Source organism: Trypanosoma brucei, chromosome 9 (genome assembly GCF_000210295.1).
Source record: "Trypanosoma brucei gambiense DAL972 chromosome 9, complete sequence".
NCBI classification, from domain to species: domain Eukaryota; phylum Euglenozoa; class Kinetoplastea; order Trypanosomatida; family Trypanosomatidae; genus Trypanosoma; species Trypanosoma brucei.
This window is the reverse complement of record NC_026742.1, coordinates 2,093,752-2,120,701: the sequence shown is the minus strand read 5'-3', so window position 1 is coordinate 2,120,701 and position 26,950 is coordinate 2,093,752. Positions and strand designations below refer to the sequence as shown.

General features: G+C 42.3%; 11 protein-coding genes across 11 annotated transcripts; 5 read left to right on the top strand and 6 right to left on the bottom strand.

Moving 5' to 3' along the window:
• Positions 1 to 1,215: 1,215 nt before the first annotated feature.
• Positions 1,216 to 2,997, top strand: TbgDal_IX9850 (retrotransposon hot spot (RHS) protein, putative; the record flags this gene model as incomplete). The annotated part of the gene is made up of 1 exon (XM_011778873.1): positions 1,216 to 2,997. One exon carries the CDS (start codon positions 1,216 to 1,218, stop codon positions 2,995 to 2,997), a length of 1,782 nt encoding a protein of 593 aa, XP_011777175.1.
• A 1,345-nt stretch (positions 2,998 to 4,342) lies between these two features.
• TbgDal_IX9840 (hypothetical protein, unlikely) lies at positions 4,343 to 4,675 on the top strand (the record flags this gene model as incomplete). Its single annotated transcript, XM_011778872.1, has 1 exon — positions 4,343 to 4,675. One exon carries the CDS (start codon positions 4,343 to 4,345, stop codon positions 4,673 to 4,675), a length of 333 nt encoding a protein of 110 aa, XP_011777174.1.
• Positions 4,676 to 6,013: 1,338 nt separating this feature from the next.
• On the top strand, positions 6,014 to 6,394 carry TbgDal_IX9830 (conserved hypothetical protein, conserved; the record flags this gene model as incomplete). Its single annotated transcript, XM_011778871.1, has 1 exon — positions 6,014 to 6,394. The coding sequence occupies one exon, from the start codon at positions 6,014 to 6,016 to the stop codon at positions 6,392 to 6,394; it is 381 nt and encodes a 126-aa protein (XP_011777173.1).
• A 536-nt stretch (positions 6,395 to 6,930) lies between these two features.
• Positions 6,931 to 8,361, bottom strand: TbgDal_IX9820 (variant surface glycoprotein (VSG, atypical),putative; the record flags this gene model as incomplete). The annotated part of the gene is made up of 1 exon (XM_011778870.1): positions 6,931 to 8,361. One exon carries the CDS (start codon positions 8,359 to 8,361, stop codon positions 6,931 to 6,933), a length of 1,431 nt encoding a protein of 476 aa, XP_011777172.1.
• A 2,938-nt stretch (positions 8,362 to 11,299) lies between these two features.
• On the bottom strand, positions 11,300 to 12,604 carry TbgDal_IX9810 (T. brucei spp.-specific protein; the record flags this gene model as incomplete). The annotated part of the gene is made up of 1 exon (XM_011778869.1): positions 11,300 to 12,604. One exon carries the CDS (start codon positions 12,602 to 12,604, stop codon positions 11,300 to 11,302), a length of 1,305 nt encoding a protein of 434 aa, XP_011777171.1.
• A 2,126-nt stretch (positions 12,605 to 14,730) lies between these two features.
• TbgDal_IX9800 (hypothetical protein, unlikely) lies at positions 14,731 to 15,081 on the top strand (the record flags this gene model as incomplete). Its single annotated transcript, XM_011778868.1, has 1 exon — positions 14,731 to 15,081. One exon carries the CDS (start codon positions 14,731 to 14,733, stop codon positions 15,079 to 15,081), a length of 351 nt encoding a protein of 116 aa, XP_011777170.1.
• Positions 15,082 to 16,821: 1,740 nt separating this feature from the next.
• Positions 16,822 to 20,550, bottom strand: TbgDal_IX9790 (expression site-associated gene 4 (ESAG4) protein, putative; the record flags this gene model as incomplete). The annotated part of the gene is made up of 1 exon (XM_011778867.1): positions 16,822 to 20,550. One exon carries the CDS (start codon positions 20,548 to 20,550, stop codon positions 16,822 to 16,824), a length of 3,729 nt encoding a protein of 1,242 aa, XP_011777169.1.
• A 1,307-nt stretch (positions 20,551 to 21,857) lies between these two features.
• Positions 21,858 to 22,175, top strand: TbgDal_IX9780 (hypothetical protein, unlikely; the record flags this gene model as incomplete). Its single annotated transcript, XM_011778866.1, has 1 exon — positions 21,858 to 22,175. One exon carries the CDS (start codon positions 21,858 to 21,860, stop codon positions 22,173 to 22,175), a length of 318 nt encoding a protein of 105 aa, XP_011777168.1.
• A 44-nt stretch (positions 22,176 to 22,219) lies between these two features.
• On the bottom strand, positions 22,220 to 23,260 carry TbgDal_IX9770 (T. brucei spp.-specific protein; the record flags this gene model as incomplete). Its single annotated transcript, XM_011778865.1, has 1 exon — positions 22,220 to 23,260. One exon carries the CDS (start codon positions 23,258 to 23,260, stop codon positions 22,220 to 22,222), a length of 1,041 nt encoding a protein of 346 aa, XP_011777167.1.
• Positions 23,261 to 24,428: 1,168 nt separating this feature from the next.
• On the bottom strand, positions 24,429 to 25,211 carry TbgDal_IX9760 (BARP protein; the record flags this gene model as incomplete). Its single annotated transcript, XM_011778864.1, has 1 exon — positions 24,429 to 25,211. The coding sequence occupies one exon, from the start codon at positions 25,209 to 25,211 to the stop codon at positions 24,429 to 24,431; it is 783 nt and encodes a 260-aa protein (XP_011777166.1).
• Positions 25,212 to 26,222: 1,011 nt separating this feature from the next.
• On the bottom strand, positions 26,223 to 26,948 carry TbgDal_IX9750 (BARP protein; the record flags this gene model as incomplete). Its single annotated transcript, XM_011778863.1, has 1 exon — positions 26,223 to 26,948. A coding segment is annotated over one exon (726 nt), but the record flags the coding sequence as incomplete, so codon positions are not given.
• Positions 26,949 to 26,950: the final 2 nt, after the last annotated feature.

The following is a 26,950-nucleotide window of genomic DNA, read 5'->3' as shown; positions in this document are numbered from 1 at the left end:
CAATAGGAAATGAATGTGGGAATGGTTTCCCTTCCGTGGATTTGACAGAGGATGATGCAAGCAGCGAGTAAACAATTTGATGAGGTTTGGAGCACTATGAATAGCACAGATGATGTGGAAAGAGAAAGTATCAAACAGGGAATCTGAAATTGCACATTGTAGAAAAGGATGCCCAAATAATGAAGCAGCCGCGTATCATTAGCACAGTTTCAAAGAGACATACGACAGGATGGGTTATGTGCCATTATTTGTGATGGAGGAAACACAGAATTGGAAGAAGGCGTTGATTTATTGCATGACCAAAGGCTAAAAAGAGCAGGGATGATTATGAGGCATATCTCCCATTGTGTCACTTTTCCCAGTATTTAAATACTCTCCATGACCAGTCTGTAGCATTGTTTGATCTAAAGTCATTCTTCTCCCAAGTGAAATTACCTGAAGATATTCGGCTGGGGTTCCGATGCCTTAACTAAAACGAGGAACTAGTGAATTTGAATCGACTCCCCATCAGTTAATAAAGGGAGCACTGGAGTTTTACACGCCATCACAAGGGTCTTTTCAGGACATGCACTTCTCGTGAAGCTGCAGCAACTGTGCCCATGATGGTAACGGTTGCCTTCATGCAAAGATGATGGGGATGGTTTTATTATTTATCAACTCAAGAAGGAAGTTCTTAACTGTAAGTGGGACTCAGGAGTGAAGCACTTTGGGAACTATATTTGTGTTTGAATGGATAACCTTGAGCCAATGGAACCTGTGGTCGCGGATCAACAAGAGTGGAAATTAGTGGAACGGTTTTTGTATGTTTGTTTGTGTTGCGATGAGCTTTTGTCAGCTTTCCTCTTTATTATCATTGCCCATTGATTTTTACTTTTATTCTTTTATTTGTTTTGGATTGGCAGATGTTCGAGGATGTTTTTGTTTTTTTTGCACTCTAGCTGCAGTTGGAACTGGTGATGTATGAAATTCATTACTTTTATATTTAGCGCATGACAATGAAGCAAGGGAAATATTTATTTACAGCCACAATATTTTGAAATTGTTCCCCTCAATACCAAATACATTATGATATCATATTATACAAACTATAGTGAATAAACATTAACGCGCTCTATCACATTTGATATTATGTTACACTGTTCACACTCTTTTGTTATCATCATCATATTTTTGTATTATCAAGAAAAAAGTTAAGTTAATAATATTAAAAGAGTTATGTCAAGAGCAAATAATCCCGCAGCTCCACAAGGAAATAATGCAAATCCACAAGTGGCAGGTAATTTTGAAGGGCCCATGAGGAGACCACGGGATGAAAATGTACCGCCTCCTCCTGCTGCTGCTGCTGCTCAGCCTCCACAGATACGGCAGAGAACTGAAGAGGGGCCCAACTGGACAATGAACAGTAAGGTGAGGGATGTGCTGCTGGAAGATGTATTGCTGCAACGGTATGAGGTTCTGCGTAATATGACAGTGAATGACTTTATTCAGAAGTTCGTTGGCGGGACTTTTGCGGTGGCTGAAGCAGAAAATGTTAGGATGCCCATTTTTGTTAAGAATCCCAGAAGATATATTGTTGATGCTGAGATTCTTGAGGATATACAGGATACGGATGAGTTTAAAACACTGAAGACAGTTATTTATTTGTCTGAGAAGGTAGACTACCTTAATGAAAGGGAAATTTCTTCCCTCAGTCAGTGGGAGGAGAAGGGAAGAGGGGAAATAAGAGAATTTGTTGGTCCCATGGCGAGGGGAAGGTTGGATGGAGCGTTGGCGGCCGCCAAGAGAGCGGAAAAGCGAGCTGCACAAACAGCTGATGGTGCTGTCGAACTTGAAGGAGTGTATGAATCCATTTATAATGCGAAATGGAGTTATGTGATGTCGGGTTATAATACAGAGCCACTTGGTATAAAAGTATTCGATGGAAGACCACAGCGCATGTGGGCGGAAGCCGAGGTGAATATAATTCCTGAACCTGCAGATGTTGATTCGGAAATGGAGGAGAGATCCAATGGTTTAGAAATTATTGTTCTTACATCGGAGAGAGGTTGGCCACACAACAGGTTTGTATTGGGTTACAGTGAGAAGTGCAAGGCAGTTTCCCAGCATGTATATATCCGTCGCGAAATCATGCGCGTGTGGTATATAATCCAACAAGTGCTGAAAGCATGGTGGGTGGACAGGTCAGTTGTGAGGCCACCGATACATGTTGTTATTGGTACACCTGGTATTGGTAAATCATGTGGCCTTGGATCATTTTTGCTTCATTCATTGCTTCACTTCCATGAAGGAATGCTTGATGTTGTTGCATATTTCGTGGGAGAAATCGCCTACTTAATATACAACAGAAAGGATGGTGAAAGAGAGAGGGTTGTGCGGTACGAAGACTCGGGAGTTGCTGTCCGGATAATAAATAATATGAAATATGAAAAAAGAGGTCACATCATTATAGACATAAGTGGGATGATGCAAAAATTATTATACACTCAACTGCCCTCCGATATTTGGGGTGTTACTCTCCTCACCTCCCCGAATAGTGGCCATTTTGATGAGTGGACTACAATTACTGGAGGCCGCCAAATTATTATGAACTGCGATGATGTGCGTGACATGAAGGCATTTGTGGCATGGAGAAAGTTATCAATATTTGTAGGGCACTCCGTGAAGAGCAGGCAGCAGAGGAACCTGAAGAGAGAACTTGAAGATGAGTGGAGAATAGTGGAGGGACGTATTAATTCAATTGGGCCTCTGCCTCGTTATATATTTGGTTTAGGCTGTTATGAATGGCGCCTGAAAAGTGTGCATGATGCGTTGGAAACTATGAAGAAGTCGGATGAATATTCCTATAATGATATCATTGAGCATACGGCTGACTGGAAGATCAATGAAGTTATGAACAAGTTGGTAAAGGTTGTAAGAGTGAAGGCAAATGTTGGAGTTATCGAATCATACAGTTGCCAAGCTCTATCACTGATGATTCGAAATATGATGATGAGTTAAATTGTGCTCTTGTGTGTTAGTGAAATGCAACTTTGTAACATATGATGGATTCGATACCAAAAACTGTATTTATACTTTACTAATGGCTTATGCATTGTATATGTTTCCTTTTTCTTCGAGTATTTCATGTGGTCACAGAATTGTTTGAATTACTTACCACACGATGGGAATATGTGTTTAATAATTTAATTATTAATTTAGTGGCATGAGTCAATGAATGTTTCAGTTTATTCATTGCAGATGATTGTCTCTGATATCACAGGATTCCATTATTCAAAATAAATACATTGCGCTCTACAACATCTTGGACTCCAGTTACTTTATTTTGATGGATTTCTTTTGTTTCTTTTATGATGGGAACTGCAGGAATATTGAGGGGATGACGGAAGTGCGCAGCGGTATGTTAAAAAATAAAATAAAAAAAGGAGCACAACACTGTCAACAGCTATATCGCAACAAAACGAATAAGTTTTTTGAGTGAGCATCGGACAATGCCAAATGACATTGTAGAATATTATACAAACATATCTGGTTCCGTTAAATTAATTTGAAAGAACACATTGAGATGTGACAGTTTTTGTTTGTGAAGGAAAGCATTGATAACATTAAATTTTGAGTAACATTTTGTTATTTTTACATTCCTCACGTTACAGTTAGTTAAGCATAATTATGTTATATTTCCTTAATTTTTATTTTATTTTTTACCTGGAATTTTACTTTTATTATTAAATTCTTTCTTTCTTGAGGGTTGTGAAGTTAACTATGTTTGACAGTAGCACATAACTCACACGGATACCCTTATGGTTTCATGCGAAGTTTTTCTTTTCTTCATGTTTATTTAAAATAAACTTTTGTTTTTTTTTTGAGTCCCACATGTAGCCGACAAACACTAGCAGAATCATAGGAAGTTTGAATTTAATTATTTTCTTCCAATGAGTAAAGCTATTCATCTGTTGGCAAATGTTTATATATAGTAGTAAAATATATTCTGCAGTGCTTGCTGTATCTTAATTTATTTATATTATTTATTTTATTTCATATCATTATTTTACAGTTGCTATAATGAAATCATTGTTATTGTGTCATTTCAGGATATTGGGCCACTTATCATTTAAAGTAATTTGAAATTATGATTGTATTGAAACAAGTGCATGTTAGTGAAGAATATGCCTCTCTTCATAATTCATATCTTTTTCTCTTCTAATTTTTCATTTTCAATTTAGTGCTATAGTTTTAATTAAATGCGTATATTTAACAATGTGGTATTGTTCCATATGGAATGTATCGCCATGGGTTACCTTCACATATTAGTTGCTATATTTATGGTTAAAATGTTTATGGCTGAATGCTGCATTACATTGCTATCAAAATATTATGCACCACAGCGGCAGGAATAGGACTAGGGGAAAGAAGGTCACATTGCTTCCATAGGGTTGAGCAGCCTTTTCTTTTTGCTTCTGAAGCTAGTTACTGTATAGCAGCAGGCGTCACTTCTTCCCCTTTGGTTATTCTAGTCTGTTTATGCGGTTCCAAGACTTGGTGTGCTGACACTATCATTGTACGCGGTTCATTAAACTCCTCTCAGATAGTTACTATCTGTTCCGGAAAAAATGCCACTTTGGACCCTCGCTGCTTAACAGTATTTCATCATTTAATATTTTTTTCTTGCCTTTACTGAAACAAATGGTAAGGTGAGGTTTAACAATAATAGAGAGATTAGCACGATTGGACAGAATTCATCACACATTTCATATGCAGATCACATGGATTATTTTATCGAGTGTTTTCAATTCAAACATGTACGTCAAAATACCTTTATGAAAGGTGTGTGAGGATTTTGATACAATAGGTTAGGAATTTGATATCATACTTCCTTTGATTCTTCATGTAGTTCCATTATGTGCTGTTTGATTCGAATTTTCACTAATAGAATAGGGAAGCCATTTTGGTTGTCACGTCAGTCATTTTTCGACTTTTGCTGCATATTCCTAAAAAACGTTGCTTGAATGAAGAGCATGTTCCATGAGACTTGCACCTCTATTCATTCAAATCACTTCAATGCATATATCAAGAAAATTGTACAATGGCAAAAGCACATACTCCCGTGTTACAGATCTTTTAATCACTGTTGTATTTCATGATATTGCTGCTGTAAAACCCAGAAATTTCCTCCAGCACTTTTTAGTTTCTCCCAGAGTTTACCTCAGAGATATTACCATTTTCCTCCTAAACAAATTCAAAATACATGAAGCAAAAAGAAGGTATCCATAGATCAAATTTCCATTAACAACAATTATGATTAAGTGTTCCACAAAAAATGTTTTGAAAGTCTCACACGCTGCAAAGCAATATTTTTGTAGAATATTGATGTACGTATATATTCACATACACATACATATTCGCATTTGGTAAATATGCATTCATTAGTGATGCTGTGGCAGTTTCGATACTACTCTAAATATCCTTGGGTCGTAGTTTAGCTTCCTTTTTTTTACTTACACTCACAATCTTGTTGCTACAGCAATTACTGCTACCTCTTTGTTGCTTCACATATGTTGCCTCCTTTTCAGTGGTTACTGCATTTTCCATGGTAGACAGCGCTGCTGTAAGAAAAACCTCCGTGATTGCATCATTTTTTGCTTTGATAGCTTATATCACTGCCGCGTTGATACGTAGTTGCGTCCCATGCAATGTCGGATTCTGTAGTGTGATATTTCTCGTCTGAACCACGGCGCCATCGATTCCTTTTGGCGATAGAATTGCTTTGAGGTATTTTATTACTGCCTTATGGTTTAGCACATTACATCCTTAGGCCAAGCACACACTTTCTTTTTCCATGTATCTGACACAACACAGAAGAGGGTATCTCTAATCTTTTTCATGCCATCACTTCAAGCACCGCAAAGGTTAGTACCACAGGTATTTAAGCCAATAATACTGATCCCTTTAATAATTCGTCTGCTTTAAAATTCTGCAGCGCATTCTGGTGGTGTCGTATTTCTTAACCATCATAGCGATGAAGGCTTTCGTTTCACTCCTTGCTTTTTCACATCCCGCTATCAAGTGTGCGTGTCTGTGTGTGCGCCTTTCATGTTATTCCCTCATTACTTTCCATGGCTTTCCTTCTCTATTTTCTTATTCAGCGGTTTTGAGTGCCTCAGTTCCTTCACTCATTCGACACACCAAACAGTTTTTTTTTGCTATAACGATGCAAATACATAACATGCCATTTCCCACAAATTTTCCTGCTCTTTTGTCTTTATGTTCCAAGTTCGAAATATGCTTCCCGAACTCATTTTTTTATGTGTTTCACCTGGCATCATTTTCTCCAGTCAACCCTCTTTTAGTTATTTCTGTCTTTTTCCAAAGCAACACTTCCTTCAGTTACTTACATTAACATTATCACTCATATGTTTTCGCTTTTTTGTTTGAAACCTCCCCAACTTCCTCATTGCAAATATCCCTTGCACTTCCTGCATGGAGCTCAGTAAAATATTATGACGTCCCTTTTTCTGTATTTATTATTCCTTTCCATTTGTGTAGCCTTCCGGTATCGACATTCTCTACAACATATACTTTTTTATTTTCACACTGCCCACTTAGTACGGTTGGTACACCTTAGATGTTTATAGCCTCTATGAGCTTTCCCATCATTCGTAAATGCTTTCAGTTTTTGTAGTGTTCCTTTTGGTATGAAAAGGTTCTCAACAATACGCATTACCAGTGTCACGAAGCATAAACCCTCCCAACATTTCCCTCTTTCGTTTAGGCTTCCTGGATGGCTGTACTGCTGAGCACGATTGCTCTGACGCATCACATGTCTCCTGTACAAGTTTTGAAATGCACACCATCCCACTCCGTGTGGAATATTGAGATGCCGCAAACACAACCAATTCCATCTCTTTTTCCTTACCTTGTGTTGGAGCTTTTCGTTTATACCAAAAGCAAAATTAATCCCAGTGGACCATTTATAGCACTTTTGCTGCTTTTTACTGTTGGGTTTGCTGGTGAATCTGAGCATGCTGAGTTTTCTCCCTTGCATTTGGAATCAGAGGAATCAACCTCATCTCCACCGTAGCTTTTGGATGCATTGTTACCTGTTGATATTGGTTTCCTTGCACTTCTCTTTTTTTCATTGGTATGTGTGGTTGACTGTGTTGAGTCGCTTGGGGCGGTTGGGTTTTCTGGGACACTGTTCTCGGGATTGACACTGCGTTTCTGTCTTCCCCGTTGCCCTCCTCGCCCCGTATCACCTTTGATTAAGCTTTCTATCTCTTGATTTAGTTCTTCCATCCGCTTTAGCTTAGCTGACTTATCTTCTTTATCTTTCAGCGTAACTTTCATTTCATTTTCTACCTTTTGCAACGCTTTCAACCAGGGCAACTCTTCTCCACGTACGTGATATAGCACGCATATTCCATGTCCGCGGCCAGTACCCGCCCCGCAGTTGTTTACTTGATTATTTTTCTTTTCTCCCAACCTGTACACAACTCTGCTTCTTTGTTGTAGATCTACTTTAGTTACTGCTTTTATAATTTCTTCTTCTGCATTACGCAGTCTTTCTTCTGTATCATTATGGTTTAGATTATGATCCGCACACTTTTGTTTCAGAAATTTCCAGCGGTGTACTCCGTTTGATTCTGGGTCCCATTCATTGCTATTCTCTCCCGTAGTGCAGTCTGCGCAGCATACTTTTATTCCATTCCAAGAGCTGTGTGTTGCACACAAGCACAACAAATCCACCGCTAGTGATTGTCCTCCTGTGGTCTGCAACCGTTGCAAATTTTGTCCGCACACTCTGCTTCTGTCTCCTCCCGGCTTTATTTCATCTACTGAGTACATTTCTCCATAAAGTGCTTTATTAAGTTCTTCTTCCATATTATTTGCTTTGAGGTCAAAGAGTTTCGTTCCAACGTGGTGATATATATCCGCTGCCTCTATAGCTTTTTCTCTTATTTTTTCCATTGTATGATATTCCAAAGTACTCACTGCTCTGTGAGGCGCTTGCAATCTGGCATGCTTTTCGTTTAATGCTTCCTCTGCCACTTCCCAAAATATTTTGTACAGCACACAGTTTTTCTCGCGACTCTCCATTTCATTGCTCATACAAGACTTTTCTTGTTTGTCGGCGAGTTTAGTACCCTCTTCCTCACCGACTACTTCAAGATATCTCACGCCTATTTTCTGAGCTTCTTGGGTAATCTGTCGTGCCAAATTTATCTGCTTCAGTCCTTCTTCTGCCCAATTTACAATTCGGCACAACGCTTCAAACTCTTTTTGGTTGACTATATCCTGCCCCGACACTAAATGACTACCCTGCAGTACCGCCACTAAAAATACAACCCAGTACATACTTCTTTGCATGCTTCACCCTTGTTCTTTAGCAAAATTAAAAAAGAACCAAACAGTGAAGTATTTCGAGCTTTCTTGACATTTTGGCATTCTTCCACACATCTCATGGAAGTGTTTCAGTGTTCTCGGGGTTATTAGTTCAGGTACAAAAAAGTAAGATTTTCACGACTACTGCTAAAACATAACTATTTTGTGTTCTCTTCGCACGAATCCCGTGAAAAAGTGTAGCAGGGGCTCAACCCTCAATGAGAAAGTGCTCCATAGCTCCTAATTCATTTTACCCGGTGACAAGGGTAAAAGTGCCCTCAGTTCCTCTTTTCACATATACGCTCCACCACACATTATTGTTACGTATCATTGAAATCTCATGGAAGAAACTATATAAAATGACAGATTGGGTGAAAAAAGATCAGGAAACCATTACTCTCCATAGCTCTCTTGATATTTGAAATAACTCCTGTAATCACACGATATCTTACATCTGAGTAACGCGTGTGTAATACATGTTGGAAGTAATGAAAAGTGTCAATGTCAGTTTGTATTCTTCACTTTGCACTCTATGGATAAGAAGGTGCTGCGGATAACCGATTTACCAGCACTTTAACGGTGTGGATATAAATTCAGCATGGAGTGGGCATCGCCGCGTATCAGCATCACTGTGGCCTCAAAATGTCCTCTCAACACCTCACACCCTGTTTTCTTCGTGACGAGTTATCTAAAGTAAATACGGATTCCTATCACAGCTATAACATTCAGTTCCTTCTGAAGAGCCATCCAGGTCCTTCCCTTACTGTCGAGTCTTCCGCTAAGAAGCTACACTAAATTATGGAGGCTGTGTCTTGGGATGTTTGGTAAGAAAATAAATGGAGGTAACTGCAGCTTTTAACAGTAAAAGGCTGAACACTGTGCCTTTCACCTGCCCTCTGTTAAACTATTCTTGTCAGGGGGAAGTGATTTATCTAAGTGAGCTGCTGCCATTCCTTCTGTTGGTAAGGATGCGGTGCAGAGGGTGTTAGACTATTCTCCACAAACTTTACGCATTTATTGCACAACCCCGATATGGTCCACTGTATCAAAAGTGCTGGAGTAGAAAATAACCAAAACGGCAGTGCTGCAAATATGCTCCATTTTTCGCCAACTCACAGATCATCATATGCTCCCACAAAAAATTTTCTCATCACCCTTGATGTGGTGTGTGAGAGTGCCACGTGGGACAGATGACAGATGAGAGTTTGACCCTCTAAAAGTATTGAGACTCAAAGAGTAATTGCTCTTCCTTTCCCCCTTGTGTGTTGTGATTCTCATACCATGTTTGTTGGCAACAATCCGTGGATACCGTCTGCTACTGAAGGGTTTCAAGTGCCTTACCGGAATATCGCATGGTTTCTCTTCCATAGGAACTCACCCTTACTTTTTGTGTTGCTACGCTGGTGAGGATACTTCGGCCTGGTTGGTGTTTACCGTAAATTCCGGAGACATATCTTGTTATTGTTACGATCGAAACTCTCTTTGGAAGTTATTGACCTTATGTTTAACTCAGATGCATATGATTACAGTTAGTAAAAGTTAAAAAGCATCTGGTTGTTGAAAAATGTGCGTGTAAGCGGATGAACCAGCCGTTATCTTCGGCTTTGTGCTCATCGTGCTTGACAATGGCTTCGTCCTGATTTGGTAATTAATGGAGCCGCCAAGGGACCACACCGGCTTCTTGTGTGCATACATCTGCCTCTACCGTATCTCTGAATTCATTTTTTTCCCCCACGGTTGCTGTGCAGGCGTTTAAGCGAATAAGCGGCTGACTCCCCTCACCTTCATTTTAAATTACTACAAATTTTTCTCCTGCCTCAGCTGCGCGGCCATTCCCCACGTCATTTTGGAGCAACTTCCTTCAGCCACATGATTACAAAAGCTTCGGGCACTCGTTGACTTCCTTTCCCCTTCTCCACTTTCAAATCCGGCCACCAGAAAAATAGTGCGGCATGAAGCGAACTTCAATGCGCCTCTTCTTTGTGTACCTTACAGACGTAGTTTTGATTCTTGTTAGTTCCTATTTGTTCCCACCTCATAATCTTGTCCAGTACACTTGGCTCTAACTTGGCCGTAGCATTCTCTTCAGCTCTCTCTGTGAGTCGAGTGAGCAAGTGATCTCCTCATTGCACCGCACTGCACCATGTTAGTGGGCCACTTCCTGTGGTAATCAACAATCCTCTCAGTAGCAGCGCTGATTCCTCGCATTTTTGGAGTTGACATGCACCGTAAACGCAGGCGCAGTTCGTTCCTTGAACACTACGAACCTACAATGTGCTTCAGCTTTCGGCATGCTGGGTCCGCCGCTGTCCCATCGCCTTAGCCGCCGCTTCCCTTAACGGCAATGCTGCGCTGTTGAATACTACCGCCTTTGCATATCTTTCCGAAATGACTGCATCACAACAGCGTCATAACCGAATTTTTTGTGTTTGCTCTCATTTGATGCGTTCTATCGTCATTTGGAATAAGGATTTAGCGCGAAATACCACCTAGTTCTACCAACGCTGCAGCCGCCCTAACCGGCGAAGAAAACAGTCAGGGAAAGGGGGACAGGACTTTTATTTTGACAGCGCACTGTACCAGGGAGGAAGGAGCCCTTTTTATGAGTTCCTTGGTTGTGACTTCCGAGGTTGGCAAAAATGCTTTCTGACCCATGCTTGCGTGGACCATGAAATTCGGATTGCAAAAGGATGCAATGAGATTCACATTTTTCAACAACTTCCCGCGCTACAGTCTGGCGGAGTGCACGATGTGGATGGAGGTTTAGGAAAGTTAAATGCAATGACCAAGGTAAACTGGAACTTCACTTGTTACACACGGTGACAGATGTTGTGGCACGCATAGGCTGCAAAATGGCGAGCTCTACCCAATACAAGAGATCAATGGATATACGAGCCAGTTACTTCTTTCTTTTACATTCACATCAGACAAGAAAAAAGTTTATTGCCACGAGGGGAAACAACAACGACAGAAGCTCGGTCCCAGCCTTAACCTCCGTTAAACCATTGTAATCTTCATCGTCATCATCGCTACCGAAAATCGTATTGGTTTCAGATATATTTGCGGGGACTACAGGGCCGCGAGGCGAGACGTCACTATTTCCGTCCTTTCCGTCAGCAACTTTGTCGCTGAGCCGCACGCGAGCGGGGAGGGGTTCGCCACAATAAGTTTTTGTCAGGCGGTCTAGGTCCCTTTCATTGATCTGGAAGTCCCTGGAAGGGTGCATAAAGATGTAGAGGTCAACACCCATGACCAGACTGTCCACTTCACTGCTGTTCACCAACCACGGGTTGTCTGCCCAAACTATTCCCATAAAATTACTGAAGGCACTGGTAATTTTACTGGACATCGACACAAATTTTCCAAGGCTAGTTTTCGTTTTGGATAGCATCGGGACCCCTTCAATGTCTGAAATCCATCTGGGGCCGTTACCTGTGACAATAAGAAGCCCACCTGCCCACCTAACATCTTCCGCGGCCCCACTCCGTCCCGTGGCATTTGCCGTTGCGTTGCGGATGACTTTCCACCTTGTCAGAGGACATCCATTATCCTTGTTCAGCGATACATCCTCATCTAGCGTAAAAAGATTCTGAAATGATTCCCTCAGATAACGCGGGAAGTTGTGATGGACGCCGCCGCCACCGTCTTCGTAGCTTCCGTTAACCAAACTGCTCATGCAACGGCGCAGCGTGACTTCACCCTGTGTGTCGCCCTCCTCGTCCCCGTTGGCAATGCATCTGCCCTCGCCGTCGTGCCACTGGGAAAACACTAAAATAAATTCGTGGAGTCTCCCGGAGGCCAGCCGGGACTTGGAGGCGGTTTTGAACCCTATCCTCTCCAACTCATAATATTGCGACTCTAGTTTGCGACCCAGACCATCTGCGTGAGCGATAAGCTTAACTGCGTTCAGGCACTCCTCCCCGATGGGTCTGTCCCGCTGCAGTTTGCCATCAAGGAGTCTGCGAGCAACTTTCAAGGACTCGATCAAGTCGCGCGTTTCGCGCAGTTTCATCGAGATATAAGATTCGGCTCTCCCAAGTTCCATAGCCGCTTCGCACACTATTCTAGCGGCTGCAACGCTGAGGGCAGCTCCAGGGACACCCACAGAGTACTGCGTGACGCCTAACAATAACCCTAATGTGGTGAGGATCGTTCTCATACTCCCTGAGGTAAGGTGAGGGAAAGGGAGGAGCAACGTTGAGTGTCTTAAAAAATTGCAAAAAAGCATTTAGGATTGTTCGAACCAGCGGCTACACCACAACGGACTTTACCCACATGTGTTAAGTTCTAGCCTCGTTGACAATTTGTTTATTGGTTTTAGAAGAGGTCATAGCGCGCCACTGACCCACAATTACCGACAAAAACGCGTGGTCAACCGGACATTTTTTCACGAGTGATGCGGATTGCATGATCGCGACCCAAACTGCCGCTTCGGCTTCCCCAGCACCCAACTGCGAGATTTCTTCCATAGGAAATTTTTTTTTCGCTCCTAACCTCACCGCTGAGGAATGCAAATCGTTAAACTTTCCCACAAGGCAGCACATACTCTTTAACTGCAGCGGCTATTGCTCGCCCATTTTCCTCCCCCCTTACACAGCCCTGTTTCTTTTATCGTCTCCCGTCTTGTTGGGAAAGATGCGGAAAAACTCTTTGAATTGGCAATTAGTTTCATGCCGGTAACGAATCCATTTGCCACTGAGACTCTCCTATTCGTCCCGCTTTACCTTCTTCTGCTTCCGTTACACATGCACCAACCTCAGCTGATAAAAAGAAAAAAAAGCCAGGAGTGCCGACACGCGTATGACTCTCTGCGATCATTCCCACTCAATCATCGCTCGGATGTGGAGTAACTATAAATCAGCAGGTGCATCTTCAAAGTTTAAAATAAAAAATAAAAAAAGACCCAAAAGAGTCTCTGAATATTCGTATGTATGAACCGGTCCACCCCGCAAGGCAACTCATGCACTGTGCACTCCTTTTAACTTGTGTGCTGCTCCCCACAACTAACACCCCACTTGAAAGCAACACGGCTGACTTGTTCTTCCATTTGATTAACCTAAGTTTTTAAAATGGTACATCCTCCGGGCGAAAACGACAAACCCTCCGTCAGATTTGGTACTTCCCCCCCAAAAAAAAATGAAGTGTCGGCGTGTATATGCTTTACACCTCCAGTTTAAGCTCCAGAGCCCTCATGCACACACGCGAACGTGTACACACACGAATATCATTTGCCTCTAAATGGCCCCTACCGGCGCATATACAAATGGAGCATCACCTCACAGTCTACTTAGGTGGAAAACCACATTCCTTATGAGCGCCGGCGCATCACTATTATGGTGCGGTTACATCTCTGATGCCGCCCATAGCGGAAAGAGCAGTCAACGGTACTGATGAATTAATTCGTGGCTTCACTAACACGTAAAAACGAAAGCCCTTGATAAGGGGCCGAGCAAATTGATAGTGCAAGCACCTGTATAACGCAGCCATGCTCTCCCACATCTTCGCATTGTCGAGTGGACGTCTCGCAGTCACGTTAAAATCATCAGCAGAGGAAGACACATGTGGATGTTACTTTGTTGTAACTGGGGCAGGACAAACGCTTGAAGAAAGAAATTATTATTATCCTCGAGGGGAAAATATCAATATCAATATTTATATCCATATCCACACACGTACATAAACATATTAATATACACGTACAAACGCTGCTTTTGTTGCAAGTCATCGCTTCATGGATTTAACGGGTGAAAGCAAAAGCAGTTTCAAGGAGCATCTTTCAGCTGTACATTCCTTAAATGGCCCACACCCACACACCGAGGGATTAAACGCTGCAAATGCAGTTAAAATACGCAGCTCTCCCCTCCCCAATGGGCGTAGAGGGACACACAAGTCCCCGTACCTCAACATTACAATATGTGGCGTTTTGTTTAGAGTTAAGGAACCATAATGTCATACACTCAACTTATTCAAAGATTCTTTCCAGCATTTTAAAGGTTTAAGTTATCACCTCTTAGGCGGGAGGATCAACGCACATCATTGCTAATGGCCATTTGCTGTAAACGACTTTCAAAAGGCATATTTTCGTGTGAAATTTAAGTTTCCACTTGAGATGTTATAATCTATGTTCGGTTCCTGAAACCACTGGAGGCATCAAAAAAGGAATTTACTAACGAAGGAGTTCCTCCGAAAACCCATTCAAATCCTTTCTTGCTTTATTTTATATACTTTTTTTTTTTGAAAAAAGAAGAGATATCGAGCACCTCACACCGTTCCATCCTTTAATCATTGTTTCAAACTCGCATATTTGACAACTGAATGAACAATTCACTTAACTTAACTAGACTTCATGCATAAATGCAACGCCGTGTTATATACATTTTTGAACGGTACCATAAACTGATCCCACAAACATTTAGCGCGTGTACGAATAAAAACAACAATAACAGCGGTCGGTTTGACGAAAATCGATGGAACGCATTTACCAAAAGGGCATTTCATGTAATAAACCATAACATCCGGCATGAAAACATCCCCAATTACTCTGTACAAATATGCTCATCACCACCATTAGACTCAAGAGCAAAAATAAAAATACAAATAAAAAAACAAGTTGCAATTGCCGTTCACTTCCCTGATCGTTCGTGTGTTGGAAACCCGTTGACGTGCCTTCCGGCACGTCCCCAACACAATCCGATTGATTCGTAAGCACCATTTATATTATATTATAGTTATTATAATTTTGTATTGAATGGCATATGATAATTTCTCCATTGCCAAAACGAAGCTTTCATCTGTGTTTTTACTTGTTGTTATCAATCGCTAAAAAATAAAATAATAAGCGTGAAGGCCTGTGTGCACGCATCCGATTCATTGTGATAATAACGATAGCTGCCGCAGGTGAAAGCATTTTATGAAATCTATCTTTTTGCATTACTAACTAAAAAATGAAAAGTAAAAAAAAACACAGTAACAGAAATAAATAATTGAGATGTTAACAATAACATTAACAATAGTAAACAGTAATAATAATAATGTCACAACCCTTCATATATATATATATATATATTTCAGTTACATACACACACACACAACCAAGCAATGCCGACATCATCAGAGGACTAAAAAAGTAATATACATATATATATATATATATATATATATATATATATTCATGTACGTTTGATCAAAGTAAAAAAAGCACACAAAAACACAAACAAACAACCGAGAAAAAGAGGAGAGATGGAAGAGACAAAATCTTAGATTATTATATGCCAGCAACAACGAAGAAAACAAACAAATCTAAGCAAATAATAAACCAAAGGAGAGCGGTGCGTTACCACTCCTTTTTCTTTCTGTTTTTCTCTTTTTGAGGGAGGGGAAAGGAGGGGAGAGGTTTTTAATGTTTTTATTATTTGACAAACCGTTCACAATAGTAATAAATTTATATGGCAAAACAAGACAAAACAGAACATCTAAACAAGCACACACAAACATACACATAAACACACACATAAACAAACATAAGAACATATAAATCCATATAAATTATATATATATATATATATATATGTGTGTGTATTGAGGAAATATCCACCTTTTGTGTGCATGAGGAGTTAAGTGAAGGCAAACGACGTTTCATACACGACACGCTTATAAACATTAAGTACAAGAACCACTGCAGCCGTTATCTTTACGAAATGTAATGAAATAAAAACAACAACAACAACAACCCAAAAAAAAAAATGAAGGTAAAGAAAAAGAAAAAGAGTGGAAAGAAAAGAGAGAGGAGAGTGGAACACACATACATACATGCACACGCGCGCATACATGCAGTTATATTATGAGGTGAGGGGAAGTAAAAATGTACATGGTAAAAAACAAAGGTAAATAAAATGGATGAAAACTTTAAATAAAAAAATAAATTACCCAAACTAAAAAATAAAATTAAAACTAAAACTAAAACAAGCCAAAGCCATCAAGCCATGAAAATAAATGAAAGGAAGCATTCCACCGCCAAATATTACGTGGACTTCACCTTCATTCTTCAGTCGTTAAATGAGGGAACCCCGTGGGATACGTCCCCACAGCAACAAAACAAAGGAATATACATATAGACATCTACATACATTCCTCGGAGCCAGTTTGAATAACAAAATAAGTAAATAAATAAACACGCACATATATATATATGTAAACATTTATAAATGGATTAAGACACTCTGACGGCAACGTTAAGATGTAAAAAGAGGACATGTGACCACAGTTCAACTGAGACGCAAAACAAAACACGACGAAACACGCACACAAAAGTAAAAATAAATCAAGAAGAGATGAAACGTGAGAAACAGAGAGGAAAGGAAAAAAACCGCCTCACGTTAATTTACCTCAAGTGCTGCCGGCAGCACTCACAATTGTCTGATCGACTTCAATTCACTACTGCCGTTACTACTGCTTCCCCTTTTCCTCCCAACCGCATTCAAAAGCATCGCCTTCCAAATCTTCCGTGGATTGATCCACCGCAGGATTAGAAATCAAAATGACGGAGGAGCTGTCCGATGATTCCGTAGGGCGTCCAACACGCTCGACTGCGGCGACATCGACAATGTGACCCACCTTAACTGCAAGGCGATGTATAGCTTCCTGATAATATTCATCATTCCACACGGCTTCCTTCCAGGGTGGAAGAGGGACACGCCAGCGCTCACATATTGCCGTCAATTCCTTCTGCCGCTGAACAATTGTGAATGTGCCGAGTAGGGCGTGCAAAACATTGGAAACACTTTCCCCACCTGTTCCTAGTTGAGAGGAAATTGACATGCAGTCGTTGAAGGTCGTATGGGAAACATCACTGCTCTCATCCGCCACATATGCCTCGTGATCTAGACGCAGCGGCGCAAAGGTTCGCCCAGGAACAGCATCCAGTTGATATATTTCCACGGGTTCGGGTACACCCCGCAGTGGCACGGAACCAAGTGCAGTCACATCAAGTTGCTCACGTTCCGCTGTACTTAGAGAGAAGTACGTTGCACGTGTCAGAAGCACTTGTCCACCATTCGCAATGCTCTCCGTGCGGGCAGCCATGTTTGCCGTTTGACCGTAATAGTCATATCCTTTCGTCACCTCGTCGTACCGAATATCACACAACCCGGTGTGGATCCCAGCACGGATGCGGAGGCCATTCCACAGTTTCCTGTACACTTCGGGGTCCAGTTGGGCGCTCGGGGGTTCGGCCTTGCTGTTCAACTCAGCCACTTGTTTTTCCTCAGCACGGTAGAAGTTGTCGATGCTGTCCGTACCCCAACGGTAGTTTAGAAAGCAGCGCTGCAAATCGCGGGCAAGCCTCACTGCCGCCGTGGCACTCTTGCTCGCAATCATGAAAGAGTCACCTATGGTCTTCACTTCGTAGCAATCATAGTTCCCAATTAGTGTCCGGATCAGAGAGTGATGCGCGGCAACGGCATCGGCCATGACATTGGGATGTGAGGCCCACTGCGACGTGCTGTTTTCAATATCCGTGAAGATGAGCGTCACGGGGTCCGTCGGGTCCATAGGTGCACTCACATTATCGCGGGCATCACGTAAGGTGATGTGCATAAAAACACCGAGCGCAGCAAGCAGCATCACGAAGAGGGTGGAACCGACAATGATTCCTACCAGCTGCGCCCTGGTAAGCCCGTCCCACTCCAATAAAAACTTCAAGGAAGGGGTCACGGGCTCGGCGAGCAGCTCGATTGAAGCATTAAATACACGCGCCATGGACCACACACTAATGCGCGTCGCCCCATAGTTGGTGCGGCACATATCACCATATCCGGTTTCCCCCGAACCACACTCCGAGTCGCTAAAGACGCCATACCGCATGTCGTCGACATTTACGGAGGATTCAACGAAGAAGAAGTTTGCAAGCGTGCTCATGTTTACCCGTTCCACGCGCAAGAGCGCCAGACTCATCAGCGTCCCGGTAACGAAGCCCATTAGTGTCATTGGCGTCCACTTTTCTCGGCTCTCCACTGTGGCGTGAAACTTCCGGATTGTTGGTGACGATGTTTCATTGTCATACCAGTGTGGAAGGTTGGTGGCAAACACGAGGCGAGGGGCCGCGGCGCTGCCGTTGAAGGCCGTGACAAACTTTTCATAAAGCAATGCCACCTCGGAGAAAAGAACAAGCACACGAAGTTCACTATGCGCAGCGAGGTGCCTCTCAATCACATCAACGTCACTGGCAGATATACCGAAAACAAACACTGCCCCGCTGGTGGGAAGGTGGCCGGTAAGCGCGGCACCCCTCCTGCGCACCAGTGAGATATTCAGCGAACCTCCCCACTTTTCCAAGGACTTTCGGATAACCTTCATTATACCATGCGCTTCTGCAGCGCAAACAATGGCATTTGCCTCTTTACCACTATTGTTGGAGAGGTAGCGTGTTAGCACGTAGATTTGCTGCTCCACCGTTGGGGAGAGGTGAATCACATGCCTCCGGAACTTGTTCAACTGGGGTTCAATTGTTATTGGGTCAATGAACAGCGTGTTGGTCATTTTCATAAGCGCTTTCGTCACAATGCCGAACACGGCGGTGACAGTTCGTTTTTTCTTCTCTTCCTTCAGGGCCTTCGCAGAGTCGGATGTGGTGGTGCCAAATGCGTGCAGAAAGAGTTGGCCTGAATACTCTAGTGACCCGGTATCGTGGCGAAGGGCGCCAACAAGCCACGACGCGGTCGCCTTCACGGCAATTGTGTTGTCACCAAAGAAAATAACAAGCCCATTCAATGGGGAATGTAGCGTTACCGAATCAGCATTGCAGCGCAGTGCGGCCAGTCCCACCGTGCCATCTTTCGGCGTTTGCATGCTGAAATCATCCTCAACCTCTCTCACGTACACCACATTTCCACCTTGGTTGCAATAACAGACGGCACCCTGCTTGGCTGCTTCCCCTTCGCAATCACCACCGAAGTCGCCAATTACAAAGTCAGCAATAACGTATCGGCGCTGATTATACAGCGAGTCCATGAATGTTGTCCTGTCCTTGAGCCACTCAGGGACGCTTAGCGCCTGCGACAGCACCTCGCCAGCAGCCCAGCCGTACACCATCATTTCACCATCTGTGTCATGTTTCAAGAAGTAGTTCGGGTCCGTGATGCCCGTTTCGCTGGTGTGAGTCTTCAGATACTCTCGCATCACCTCTTGAAAGCGTTTTATGGCCACGTACTGTTCGTTCTTCGCAAGTGGGTTGGTGCCAGCAATGAGCAGCTTCCCGGGGAAGGGGGAGACTTGACTGTCAAGCAGAACTCGTTTCCACATAAGTTCCAGAAACACCTGCGCCCCAGAGGGAGCGAGGACGTAGGCCCCAGAGGTGCGTCGGTCCGCCACCAACTTCCTCAGGAACCTCCCCGTGTCGGATTTGGGAGCACCAAACAAAAGCACAGCCTGTGGCTTAGTAGCTGCAAAACGCTCAAACACTGCGTTGAATTCCTTGTCGGGTGCGGGTTTATCGTTAACATTTAACACGACAAAGACACCGCAAAGTTTGTAGCCCATTTCTTCCATTACCCGCAATGCCACCTCATACTCTTTCTCTCCATAATGATGGCCCTGCAGATACATGAAACCCAGTCGCAATACACCTAGATGACCCAATGCATGTCGAATGAGCACCATGGTTTCGATTGTTGGGCTTGGGCGTAGAAAATAGAGCTCACGAACCCACCGCCGAACCTCTCCAGATCCAGTCATGGGACCGAACGCAACCACCTCGTGCTTCTGCAACTCAGAAATAGAATCCAGCGTAGTGTCGTCACCTACGGGGCCAAACACAATCGTGATGCCACTCTTGTCTGTTTCCTTACTCAACTCGTCTTTGATAAATTCTTCCGGGGTTTTGTGACTCTTACTGGATTGAACTACCTGCACCTTCACCCTGTCGGCTATGGTCCAATTGCGTGATTCCATTGACGCATTGAAACCAGCGTTAACTGCGGTGGTGAAAATTTTTGGTACACGCGTGTTCCAGGTACAAAGTAAAACCTTAACGTTGATGTTTGCTGGAGCGCCGTGCACTTGCAGCGGATAGGGCATGAGAAGAAGCAAGACATACATAACATATAACATTCCCGTTCTGCTGAACGTCGAAAGGGCGTGCGGAGGTACCGACAGCGAGATGCTTCTTAAACAACTCATGTTGTTTATATTTGTGCACCGACGTTTTCCTTTCCTTTTTCTTTAAAAATGGCAGTTCTTGAACACCTCAGTCACCGAATATTAACGGTAACTTGCAGAAATCTATTCAACGACAAGAAACAAGGAGAAAAGAAATAAAAGCAGGGGGTTTCCACTTGGTTTTCAACAGATATTCACCTTGCCAAGCATCCGTCACCTTCCCCAAAGCAGCTTCTCTGCGTATATGCTTATATACATTATACGCGGTCTTGCAAGTAATGAAGCAACAAAACACAATACATAAACATAATCTCTTTATCTATCTATATATAGGTGCATCCCACTAAAAGAGACAGCGACATCAAAAGCAAAACACGCACACAAAAAAGGGTGAAACCAAGTGAGCGGCTAAATACTTTGTATTGCATCTAACGAAAACCAATTACGTGCGTGCGCATTTGTATATTTACAGGCATATGTATACGCGTTTATGCAGATCTTACCCGACAGAATGCTGCCAAAGTGCTCCATGCAGCGCTCACTGCCACTATATTTTCGCGTCCCCCCACCCCCACCCACGTGGTCAAGTTCAAAAATTCATTTCATATCCAACAATACCGAATGCGACACAACCCTATCACGGTGCATCATATAGTCAATAATTATTATGTTAATAAATTCGGGCATAGCACTTCCATTTGTTCACCAGACTAATCGGCATGAAACAGAAGCGACCACAAAGTAAAGAATGCGCGCCGTCAGCGATAAAAAGCGACTGCAAAGGAATGCAAAGTTGCGTGAATTCTTTCACGTTTTCACGACCAGACAAGATTTAAATCCATCAAATGACAACATCTTTCTTTTATAATTTACTCTCACGCATGAGTGCTTGTGAGTGAAAGGTGCCCACTATGTTTAACTACATAAATCTTGTTTATTTGTCATTGCGCATCTATAAATAATGAAGGGTAAAGCGAAAAGCAATAATGAGTTTCTGTTCCGACAAAAATTGTTGTATTGTTCAACAGAGTGAAGCAAAGACGAGTTCCCTTCGAGAAATGTGTGATAAATCGATGAACTTTCGAATTATTTTAAAGCACACAGAGGGGAGGGGGAAGAGGATGGAGCATAGCTTCTACCTGATAACCAATCGTCTAATGAGGGAAGAAGTGAATGGCAAGGCCCACCGATATTACCAACTATGAGGACGCAAACGCGAGTGAACAAAAGCAAAAGCAAAACAAAAAAAATCACTCACAAACACACAAGTTGGTATATTAAAAATATATCTATATGGGAATATGCATCGAACTGCGAAAGAATGAAACATGCTAGCCATTCGACCAATGTGCGGGGTCGGCAAATTCAAACACCCAACTGTCTCCTTCCTCCTTTATACACACAACCGCTTCAAGAATTGGTGTGGAAGAGGGACAAGCGAAGCAAGACAAAGCAAAGACACCAACAAAACGAACAACCTTAACAACACAACATTCTATACCACCAATCCAAAACCCAAACCAAAAGCAAGCGCAACAGACGTAGAACTGAATGGCTCACTCGAGCAACACACGAACAGGCAGAGAGTGAAGATTCGGCAAAACCGCCTCACAGCATTTTGCGAACGGGTCCATATGCATCCATGAATGGAAATTAAAATATATCTATGCTTCGAGTTTGCCAATCGCGGTTATATGGTAAACGCAAGTACGAAAAAAGCTTGACTGAGCGGCATTATTCCCCTGGACACATAAAAAGCGCCGTCTTCATTTTCCAATGGATCGGACGCGGCAGATGCCTTTGCCCCGGGACGAGGGACGACCTCGGGTAGAGGTTCCTCGTGAAATCCTGCGATGGTTTTAAATTTCATATTCCCCCTTGCGACACGATCGGAGTATCGTTTTGCCCGTACAGATTCTGTCGCACTCTCCGCCGCCAACTCTGCCGCCTTCTCAACATCCTCTTGCGCCGCTACTGCTGCATCAGCTGCCTTTTCTGCAGTGGTTTCCATCTCTGACGTTGTGGCAACATCCCATTCCAACTTTTGCAATAACATATGGAGCTGGTCGAGCGGGAGGAAGAGCTTCAGATAACTCCGCGCCCAAAGCTCCTTCAACTCCTTGTGTTCATCATTATATTTGCTATCTGTTACCACCAGCTTCTCTTTGTGCTCATTCAGCTTCTGGGACGTCAACATCTGATCAGCTGGTGTATACACACAATCCGTATGGTTCGCTTGAAGTCTGGCAGTGCCAACTGTCGTTTTCCATATCGCCTGAAGTGCCACAGCGGCGGCAGTTGCGTTGTCTCTCGCGCTCTGTGCTTCAATATTCGCCGCCGCCTCAATAATAAGAGTCGTGTTGTGACTCGTTTCAGCATCCAACATGGCCCGCGTGGCGTTGGACATTGCGTCATTCGCAATTTTTGATGCCACCGACGCAGTTCGGAAGGTTCCCCCGTATTGTTTCGCTGCAGCTGCTGCGCTACTCGTCCTTTCAAATGCCGTCTCTACATCCTGGAGATAGCGTATCAATTTCACCTTGTGATTGCGTATGGTGGTAATAATATTTTGTACAGTGTTATTTACGGTATTAAGGGACTTCATGGCCGCACAAATATCCTCTGCACTTTCTTCCAGCGGCTTCACTTCCGTTCCATTTGCTCGGCAAACAATACTAAAAAACATAAGTCCCACTAGTAGTAACAGCGAACCAATCCAACATGAGTGCATCTACGACTAATTTGTATTAAAACTCACTCGTTCCCTCCGCCCTCCACCTTCCACACTTATTACTACAAAAGAGAAGCCAAAGAAAAATATGCACAAGGATATATGAAACAACGACAAAAAAAATGAATTATTTTCGCACCAACACAATAACACGAGCAAGCAATATTAGAACATAAAGAAACTATAAAGTACACATATATTAAAAAAGAAGAAAGTAAATGATTAAAAGACTGGGGAAAAAAAAGGTCGATAACAATAGAAACAAGGTGTCAAGAGAAAAACTAAATAACCGACAAAGGAAAGGATATTACACCACTAAATTTTTTTTTTGAAGTACGAAATTTCAACATCATAACAAAAAATAATACTATCCTATAAACAAAAAAGACACATAAAAACATAACACGATGCAAGAACAAATCAAATATTATAATTACAAAGCAGAGAGGCAATGCAATAGCACACACCCAAACTTCCAATAGTCATTTCATTAGACACGATAATATCAATATCTGATGGAATCAGTAAGAGCACATGTACTGAGTATTTAGGGTATCCCCACTATTACGATACAACCTACTGACAGTAACATAAAATATAGAGATATGAAATAAAAAGGGAGAGAATACAACATAAAATAAGTGTAATGAGTAAGGGGAGAGAGATATGTGAAAGTAACCCCACAGTGTAAGAGTTGTGCTTCATGATAAAATAAAAACCCTCAGAATCAGTTAGCTTTACGCATACAATAGGACATTATGGATGCGTAGGAATGATACGTTTTAGTAAAACGGTTTTACAATGGTAACGCATAGGTGGCGATGCTCACACGCAATCACCTCAGTGCAATACATGAATAAAATAATTAAAAAAAAGGTAATAAAAAACTTATTTATTAAATACGAGACTTTCCCCACAATTAAAAAAAATTAAGAAAATAAAGGACAAAAGCTACAACAGATATTCGAAAGAAAAGACATTGTAAAGGAAAAGTAAAGTAAAAAGAATAATAAAAGTGAAAGTATAAAGGAAATTTTAAAAAATATAAAATTATCGATAGAAAATAAGGTTAATATGAAAGGATGTTTGTTGCCCCACTTGTATGTGGACATAACTGTGTGGAGACAAGTGGAATGGTTGGGATCACAATTCATGGAGTTGCAACCTCTTACGGTAGAGAACTGAGAAACAGTCCAGCCATCAGTAGCAGCACTGACCCTTCAGGTGATGCAACGGAATTTCCAACTGGCCCCGTATTTGGGCCGGCTGTTTCATTTGCATCTGCAGCTGCATCCTCAGCTTGTTTTTGTGCACGGACAGCCTCCTCCATGTGCTGCTGTAACCACATAAATTCTCTCTGGAACACAGTATCTTCCTGCCGCAACTTTCTAGCAACGTTGTCGTCAAAAACTAATTTAGCTAACCCTTCTAGCGCCTCACTGAGCGATTGGGCTGTTACACCTTCCGCTGTATCAGTACACTTTAATGCCGTATCTTGTACATCCCTGTCTTTGTTACCACATAATGAAAAAACATGCAGCTCCTCATCTACCTCCCATAGCATCTCTGCAATTGACCCAACTTTCGTAGAATGGATAATACAATAGCTCACAGCCGTAGCCGCAGCTTCAGCAGCGAGTGTTGCTCTCACAGCAGCTTCCTTCGCTTTCGTAACGTTTAGGCCTTTTGACTCGGCAAGTTCCACAGCCTTCTCTGCTTGTACCTTTGCTTTAAATGCTTTACTTGACGCGGAAGTTACAGTAAGAAGAGAGGAACTAATAGTCCCTCCTAACCCTCGAAGTTGTTCCGCCACACGACACAAGGCAGTTACGTATACTACCGGTGGGGGTTTCCTACCAGCAAAGCAATTATTCAAGATATCGTCAGCACGAATACCTGCAGTGCATAACACTGTTAAAAGTAGCCATAAACTATGAAAAGTGATGCTCATAATTGTTGTTAATTTGGATGGTATCGAAACTTGTGTCTGCCGTCTTGTAGTGGATTCTTGTCATGAGAATTAGGAGAGATTAATGGAATCAACAGTGGGAAATACAAAGAATAGCAACATTAATAGTATCAATATGAGTAGTGACACCATTACAGTCAATCAGCTCATCATTTAAGTACACTGCACACATCACAGCATGGAACTGTCCCCACTCCCTACTAAATACAATTCTAAGTGACAGTGGAAATCAAATACCATAATTACAAAGCAGAGAGGCAATGCAATAGCACACACCCAAACTTCCAATAGTCATTTCGTTAGACACGATAATATCAATATCTGATGAAATCAGTAAGAGCACATGTATCGAGTATTTAGGGTATCCTACACTATTACGATACAACCTACTGACAGTAACATAAAATATAGAGATATGAAATAAAAAGGGAGAGAATACAACATAAAATAAGTGTAATGAGTAATGAGGGAGAGATATGTGAAAGTAACCCCACAGCGTAAGAGTTGTGCTTCATGATAAAATAAAAACCCTCAGAATCAGTTAGCTTTACGCATACAATAGGACATTATGGATGCGTAGGAATGATAGATTTTGATTTAAAAAGTGTCACTATTGTAACGCATAGGTGGCCATGCTTACACGCAGTCACCTCAGTGCATTACATGAATAAAATAATGAAATAACAAAAGTAATAAAGGAAAAAATATAGCTAAAAAGTAGGACAATAGACACACTAGTTAAGCAGTTATAAAAATGAAGGATAAAAGTTACAACAACTGTTCGAAAGATAAAATAATAAAAGGAAAAGTAAAGTAAAAAAGAATAATAAAAGTGAAAGTATAAAGGAAACAAAATAAAATAACAATATTAATAGTCACTGATAGAAAATAAGGTTAATATGAAAGAATGTTTGCTGCCCCACTTGTATGTGCACATAACTGTGTGGAGACAAGTGGAATGGTTGGGATCACAATTCATGGAGTTGCAACCTCTTACAGTACAGAACTGAGAAACAGTCCAGCCATCAGTAGCAGCACTGACCCTTCAGGTGATGCAACGGAATTTCCAACTGGTCCCGTATTTGTGCCGGCTGTTTCATTCGCCTCGGCAGCTGCGGCTTCAGCTTGTTTTTGTGCACGGACAGCCTCTTCCACGTGTTCCTCTAACGATTTCAGCTCCGTGTGGAACTCAACATCTTCCCGCCGCAAGGTCTCCCGGGTATTCACATCAGTGTACAGATTCTCCAACGCTTCTAGTGCCTCACTGAGTGATTGGGCTGTCACGTTTTCCGCTTTCTTTGTACACTTTGCTGCTGCCTCTCGTACATCCTTGTCCACATTGTCGCATAGTGCAAGTTCCTGTAACCCCACATCCTGTCTTCTTTGTGACCACGGCACCGCAGCAATATTTGCAGCGTTAATTTCCACGTTACTTGCAGCCGTAGCCGCAGCTTCAGCAGCGAGTGTTGCTCTCACAGCAGCTTCCTTCGCTTTCGTAACGTTTAGGCCTTTTGACTCGGCAAGTTCCACAGCTTCCTCTGCTTGTACCTTTGCTTCAAATGCTTTACTCGAAGCAGCAGCGGCATTAACAAGAGCAGAACTTACTGTATCCGGTAAACCTCGAAGTTGTTCCGCCACACGACACAAGACGGGAATCTCATCTACAGGCGGATGGTTTCCATCAGCAAAGCAATCATTCCAGACATGATGAGCACGAATAC